This window comes from Sphaeroforma arctica (genome assembly GCF_001186125.1).
Source record: "Sphaeroforma arctica JP610 unplaced genomic scaffold supercont1.654, whole genome shotgun sequence".
NCBI lineage: Eukaryota > Ichthyosporea > Ichthyophonida > Sphaeroforma > Sphaeroforma arctica.
In genome coordinates this window covers 8,637-16,242 of record NW_014039904.1, presented here as the reverse complement: position 1 = coordinate 16,242, position 7,606 = coordinate 8,637, and the positions used below count along the sequence as shown (strand labels likewise).

Below are 7,606 nucleotides of genomic sequence, written 5' to 3'. Positions count from 1 at the left end.
CCATCTTATAAGTATGCTCATATGCTCGATGAGTTAAATTATGTATTGTTTTAACTCTACTCTCGAGCTCTTCTAAGTCAGTCAGATTCTGTGTAACGCTGGCTGGATAAACGAAAGTCCCGTTAGATAGGGCAACTTCAGTATCAGGAGGGGTAGACTCCTGAGATACGTAATTAACAACATTAGATTGTTGAAATATCGACTTCAGTTGTTTCGCAACTCCTGACTGTTTTTTAAGCAGCGCTTTAAGTAGTTGAGTGCGAGCTTCAGGCTCTCTTAGAGCTTTGAGTCTTTAAAACGATCTAATGCCGTCTCAATCGGCATTACATCGACTGCATTTATGTTGGGTGCATGTGTTGTACGAGTCTTGAGCTTTTGTTTAAACTCCTCAGACTCCTCTAGTTTAGCAAAGAGCTCGGTTGAGGGTTTCCACTTAGTGGTACCTGCAGGACCGATGCGACAACCGATGGTGTGTTTCCAGGGTGTCTTCTTAATAGAATAGGGATAATATTATTTATTTCAAAAATGGCAAGTATGTATGATACAATGTATGAACATATGGTATGGCTCTCATAGTCGCTGTAGTGGTTCAGGAAATATTGATGGGAAGAAGTGGTCAGTAAATTCCCGATCCCTGATACAAGAACGTGTCGGTTTCACGGTCGACATAGATAGGCTCGTCTTGTATCATATCAATTAAATCACGTATCCATGGGTCGGAGCTATGTAAGGGACAACACAGCGTAATGGTAGATTTAGTAATAGTGACATAATTTAACAACTGTGCGATAAGTTGCCAAGGTGGGTTAGCCCACGCATTATGCTTTGATAAGTCAAGTTGAAAGGCATCACCTTTAGGATGAGTCAACGACCTATAATCAGAAATCTGTTTGTTATGTTCTGCGGCGAGCATATCAATAGTAAAAGGACCCCATCTTGATTGAGCGAGGTTAAACCATTTCTTATTGTGCATCCAATCGGTTGCTAGTAACTCTTTAACTGTTTTCGGGTAGTCAAGGACAAGTCGAGAGAGCATGTCAGGAAGATGATTATATATTCCTGGTATGTGTGTAATGTTAAAAGCGTACTTAGCAATAATATCATGCCAGCGGCTCCATCAACTGTGAATTAGGGTTCATGTCCTTTAAACATGATAAAGACTTTTGATCACTGGCGCCAGTGAAGTAGCTTCCATAAAGGTAGTCTTTAAACTGTCTTAGCGCAGTAACTATACCAAACAACTCTTGTTTAACGGTAGGGTAATTCCGTTGACTCTTATTTTAACTCTTGCTAAAGAATTGTATGTAGCGCGGTTTACTATTTATCGTTTGGTAAAGCATTCCACCTACCGCTCGATCTGAAGCATCGGTCGCTACTTGGAATGAGACGCCATCCACAGAATATTGCATAATGGGTGCGTCCATTACTTTACTTTTGACTAGCTTAAATGTAATATCATATTCCCCAGTCCAAAGCTTTCCCACAGGTCTTTTGTGCAGCCGTAAGTGACTGAAAGGCTTTAAGTAATGAGAAAGATGAGGTAACAAATCCGAAAAGAAGTTGACAAACCCACACACAGAGTTCACATCTCTTCCAGTAATCGGTGTTGACAAATCCAACAGAAGTTGTTTCTTGCCAGGATCAATTTCTACCCCTGCTGCAGATACCTTGTAACCAAGTAAGTGTATAGTATCTTTAGCAAAAGAGCACTTGTCCTCGCTAATCTTAAGTTTGGCATGGTTTAGTCGCTTTAAGACTTCCTTAACGAGTTTAGCATGTTCATGTGCTGTCTTTGTAAAGATAACTATATAATCTAAATATACTGATACGTTATCCGACAGGTCCGCAAATAGTTCCATCATAACTTGTTGGAAGAAAGAAGGTAACATGTTTAAGACTTCAGGTGCACCTTTAAACTGGTACTTCTTACCTTGCCAAGTAAAGGAAAAGTATTTCCTATGCGACTTATATATTTGTAATTGGTGAAATGCAGCTTTTAAGTCTACCTTGGAAAAGATAGTTAATTTTGCGTAGTATCCCGCTTATCTTTGGTAAGGGAAAGCTATGTTGCAGAATTAGTTTGTTGATTAGCTACAGGTCTAGTACTACTCTTGTTTTATTAAACGTTCCATCAGATTTTATTGATCGACCGCTAAGAGGGCTAAGTCAACTGGGGTTGCATCATAATTGATTTCAATTAGACCCTGTTTCAGTCAATCTTCAATTTGGGGTTTGACAACGTTTTTGTGTCCACAACTCACGTAGTTATGTGAGGGACACTGTAACTTAGAGAAGTCGACGTTTGTCAAGTCAAGCTTAACGTACCCGTTAGAGAACTTAAATATACACCAGACAGTTATTGCAATCTTCCTGTTTTGTATAAATCCATCATTATATCGGTAAAGTGCGGAATCATATCCTTTGTTTCACCTTCCGGAGGTTTAGGTATCTTTGACATATTATCGGTCTAGCCCATCTGGCAGACCAGTGAGGAACTGAGAAGATTAATCATGACTGTAATTAAATCTAAGAAGTATTTAGTCTTAGTTGTTAGACTTAAGAAGTTTTTAGCCTTAGTTGTTAGGCTTAAGAAGCATTTAGTTACAGTTGTTAGACTTAAGAAGTATTTAGCCTTAGTTCAAAGACTAAATGCTTCTTAAGCCTAAGTATTTTTATTGAGAGTTAGACTTTAGAAATTCAAAAGATCAAAGTGATAAGCTTTGGCATTTTGTCGTATTTTTTTGACATAAGAAACATTTCATAGACTTCTTCTAAATATAGTCATAATTTTATATTAGTCATAAGGGATTTTTTAAATCATAAAATTTAGGCACAAAGAGGTTTATCATAATTTTAGTCATAAGGCTGTTAGCCATGGTTTTTTTAGTCACAAGATTGTGAGGCATAAGAAATTCCACTCACGTCTCACGGGTGTAAGCCTGATCAGCCGTCAGTCGTCACTTGTCACAAGTTGTCAGGCGTCACTCGTCAGGACTCAGGAGGTGTTGCACAAGTCACAACTCGTTTCGAACGTGTTACAATTTGCAACATGCAAGTTGCAACTCGTCGTAAAATTCCATTGAACCTTTTTTGTTTTGTTTTGAAAATAGTTTGCTTTGTTTTGAAAAAAGAAGCATTCCTAGAGTTTTGTTTGTTTTTTGAAAACATGTTTATTTCTAGAGGTTTTTGTTTTGTAATTGTTTTTTTCAGGGGGTATGGAAAACAATCTTGTTTTGTTTTTTGTTTTTGTAAAAACAAAACAAAAAAAACAAAAAAAACAACAACATATTTAGCCTTCTAAAATAGACAAAAAAACTAAAAGCGATTTTTTTGTTCTAAAATATTTAGGTCTAAAAAGTCTATGTCTTCTAAATAAAATTAAAAACAAAGGAGGCTAAAATATGACAAAACCTTGAATAAAAAACTTCTGAAACATTTAAAAAACAATGTTTTATTTTAGAAGGCTATGAACATTGAAAAGGGAGAGCTCGGCGGGTGATTGCGGTGTCTGTATTTTGAATTCGTTCTATATTATTCAGTACCGAACTCTTACTTCTCAGCACATAAATACATCCATCACAGTGTGACCCAAAATCTCGCAGACAAAAGAAAAGCACCGACTGATTGACAGCCATTAGGAACACTGTTATTAAAAATCTTTCTCATTGGACGCTCAATCTCTGATTTTCATCTTGTCTGGTTATACAATATACGACACCAAATCAATATACAACGCACACACATATACAGTTATACACACCCATCACAGGCTTCACAGCACTAATAAATGTACCCTGCAGGGAAATATATATAAATATATAGAGCGAGAGAGTGACAGACTCAGTCTTGTTCTCAGACTCAGAGTCTCCACTCTCTCCAGTCTCTCACAGAGCCTCCAGATTCGAGACTCCAGAGTCCAGAGGCTCAGAGTCTCAGACAGACAGACACTCATCCCGACAGACTGACACTGTAACAGTCCGTTACCGTGTCCGAGGTCCGAGACTAATCAGAGAGACAGAGACTAGTAGTAGAGAGACTCAGAGAGAGACTCTTATTTATCAGTCTGTTTTCAATAATCATATAAATATTCTATATTCATTTTATTCTAATATTTACCCCCCCCCCCCCAGAGAGTGAAATGCGGAAAAATAGAACGTCTTCGTCTTTCTCTAGTTCTACTCTGTTATAGCTAGACTCTTCACTCTCTACTCTTTGAGTAGAGTGTACATAGAGCCATAGAGACAGAAGAGTGAAGACTGAAGACTGAAGACTACTACTACTCTACTAGAGAGAAAGAGTAGTGAGAGAGAGTAGTAGAGAGTAGAGAGAGAGAAAGAGTAGTAAAGACAATAAATTATCAAGACATAAATATTATTAGGTAATTGCACTGCTTGCAGTGACGTGTCTAAAAACTTGAAAGGGCTCTAAGCCTTTTCTTTTTAAAATAAAAATAAATAGTTTGGTAAAAAATATCGTTATGAATTCATGATGAATTGATGAATTGATGATGAAGTAAAAATTATCGTTATGAATTCAAATGAACAGTTCACAAAGAAGTGGTCAACACTCAAGTCTCGTCTCAACAGTCGTGCATCACAGATTAATATATATGTAACATAGTTTATCTATACTTTATTCTCATCTTGCTTGTGTTTTGTCAAAAACTAAAAAATACAAATATGACCCGGCCTCTCCCTCTCTCTCTCTTTCTCTCTAGAGAGAGGAACTCTTATTAGTCTCCAGTTTAGAGTATCTGAATACTGTACAGAATGTTGAAATGCAACAATTTTTTAAAATAGAAATATAAAAAAACAATTACGCGTGTTTTATAATTTATGAGCCCGCACTGCGAAATACCGACCAATTTTTGAACAAAACATTTGTACCAGAACTTGGTACAAATGAATAATTTGAATAATTTGAGCGATTTTCAACAAAATATAGACCAATGAATATCGATTTAATGTCTATCAGAAGGAAATTTAACAACCAATAATATTGCTAGCTCATAGTAGTTGAAAACACAAATTCTAGAAATATCTTTTTAGAAATAAATATTATTAATTTTGTCACAATCTAATTGAAATATTATTTTAACTAGTCTTTTCATTACTATGATATTTATATTTAAATGAGCTTTGATTGCTACTTCATTAACTGATTTTCATTGATCAATATTTATTCTATTTTTACATTTCTTGGTTGTTTCTAAACAAAAATCGATGGTTGACAGGTGTCAAATGATACTTATAAAAATAATATTATATTTATAAAAAGAAGACTCGCTCTTTTTATTAAAAAATAATATAGTCATTTGTAGAGTCATTTGTGCTTCAAAATTTATTTATTTGAAGCCTGCGAGTATAAATTTCCTTCGCGTTTTTGCCAATATATTTAGATTTTAGGATGCACTCCGATGCAGATATTGCAGTCTGTCGAACAACTGTACAAAACTTTCGAATAAAAATTGGAAAATAGAACACAATCAACACATATTGGAACATATTTCAGAGTACTTTTTTATGGGTATCTTGGATTCTAGTGCTCTGGCAGATTGAACACGCACGGCACTGATTTTATCGCAAATCTGAGGAGATTTTAAAGGCTTTCGGATCGATGCTAGTTGAGTAACGTTACTCCGCAGTTCCAGCCGTATGTTCCACACACAAACTACTAGTATTCACTATTCCGTATTCGTAGAAATAGTCAAATAGCTACTAAAAATATTTGTTTGACTCCAGGAGTCCACCAGAATTCAGAGTAGAACAAATTTTAGTAGGCCTGCGCCGGTGCGCCCTGTCGGCATGGCACTCTGGCAGCCCCTACTCTACTCTTGTCCTAAGTTCAATACGTTAGGGGGGTACGGAATAGAAGATGAACATAAACGCATATATATTCAATTTAAAAAAATATGGTATAACGGCTATAATGTGATCAGATGAGCCTACCCAAAATCTTTTTATAGGACTGGCTTGTATATTTAGAAGACTAGACACTTGATTTTTTATACCCGAAAAGTGCACCTAACTACATACAGAGGACCGTATATGGAATAAAAGTGGAACGTAAACTTATACTTATTCGATTTATAAAAGTTTAAACGAGGTCTACTCTACAGTCTCTACTACTCTACTGGTTTTGTGTGAAGTGTAATCTTGAACCCTAAGACTGTGAGTGTGGCGGTGTGGCCTGTGAAGCTGTGTGCTATGTGAATATGTACTGTGCTTGTTTATTTTTTAAATCCAGTATTTCACAGTTTGTGTGGTTTGTGTGTGTGACTGTAATAAAAGACTGTGAGTGCGAACTGCGAACTCAGCGAAGTGTGCTGTGAACAGTAAACACAGAAGTCTGAACTCTGAACTACTGTGAAGTTGTGAATATGTTTTTCAACAAAATATAATAAAACCATTGTACAAATGTGTATAAAAAAGTTGTATGTATTCAATTTTTTTCTATTATTTTCTTGGTATTAAAAAACGACCAAAAGAAGCAAGGCAGTAGCCTCTAGTCAGTAGGCTAAATATGTATTTACATTATGAACTTCTTCTGAAGGTCAAATGACTCGCAACATCTCACAGGTAAGCACACTATTTAGATCAGAGCTTTATCCATTTATACACGAACGAAAAAACACCCCCTGTAGTATGGTCGAGTTGCACAGTCGCATCTCAGAGTTGGTCAAGAGATTAGTTTGAAACGTTAGTGCCAGAGAGAGAGAGTATACCTGAATCCCCTTTCCCTTTTTTTTTTGACAATGTCTGCGCCTACGAGGTCAGAGATAATACCTTCGGATGTTCGAGTAGACTGCGACGTGGAAATACCGATAACCATGTGCGAACCTATCACGACCTCGAACAAGGTAATTGTGTGTTTTCATAGTATACTGTACATAATTTTTACTCGTACAGGAAAGTTTGAAGTGCGAAATTCAACTTATAGCGAACACAATAACGCAATCGTAGTATATTGCAACTTTGAATGCATAGTCAAATGTATTTAGGCAATAAGTCTACACATCGCCCTGATCTTGTCTACAGTATAATATAGTTTGCAACAGGTTTTTCGTCTGGATATTAATTTGAGTTGATTAGTGGTTGCATGTGTCATTGGGTTTATGTTGTATGTTACTTGCGGTTGTATGTGTTATTGCGCTAGGAGTTTGAATAAGCTCACTCCTATACCAAGGCCCCTAGGGTTATGATATATATTTAATACACGTACACAAGCACATGTTTGTACACACGCATTTACATATTGATTTATAGGTGTATGTCCATTCATTTTGTATTCTATAGTTTTGCAATCTTGGTAGTTTTGTATTCACAAGGATATAAGTATCTAAAATCATATACAGTTATACCTGTATAAAAACCAGTGTTGCTGATGCTTATCTATGTGCTGAACAAATATTTTTATGTGATATATATATTTTTATATATTTATATGCTTATATATATATATACACACACACACGCACACACACACACACACACACACACACACACACACANATATATATATATATATATATATATATATATATATATATATATATATATATATAATAATAATAATATATATATATATATATATATATATATATATA

At 35.6% G+C, this 7,606-nt stretch overlaps 1 protein-coding gene across 1 annotated transcript in view; it reads left to right on the top strand.

Annotated features, from left to right (window-relative positions):
* Positions 1 to 6,495: 6,495 nt before the first annotated feature.
* SARC_07856 (hypothetical protein) overlaps positions 6,496 to 7,606 on the top strand; it is a gene marked incomplete at its 3' end in the record, with an annotated part of 3,461 nt that continues 2,350 nt past the window's right edge. Inside the window, exon 1 of the mRNA XM_014298183.1 lies at positions 6,496 to 6,859. Coding sequence (XP_014153658.1) covers positions 6,755 to 6,859 — 105 coding nt within the window. The 5' untranslated portion in view covers positions 6,496 to 6,754. The remainder of the gene's footprint in view (positions 6,860 to 7,606) is intronic.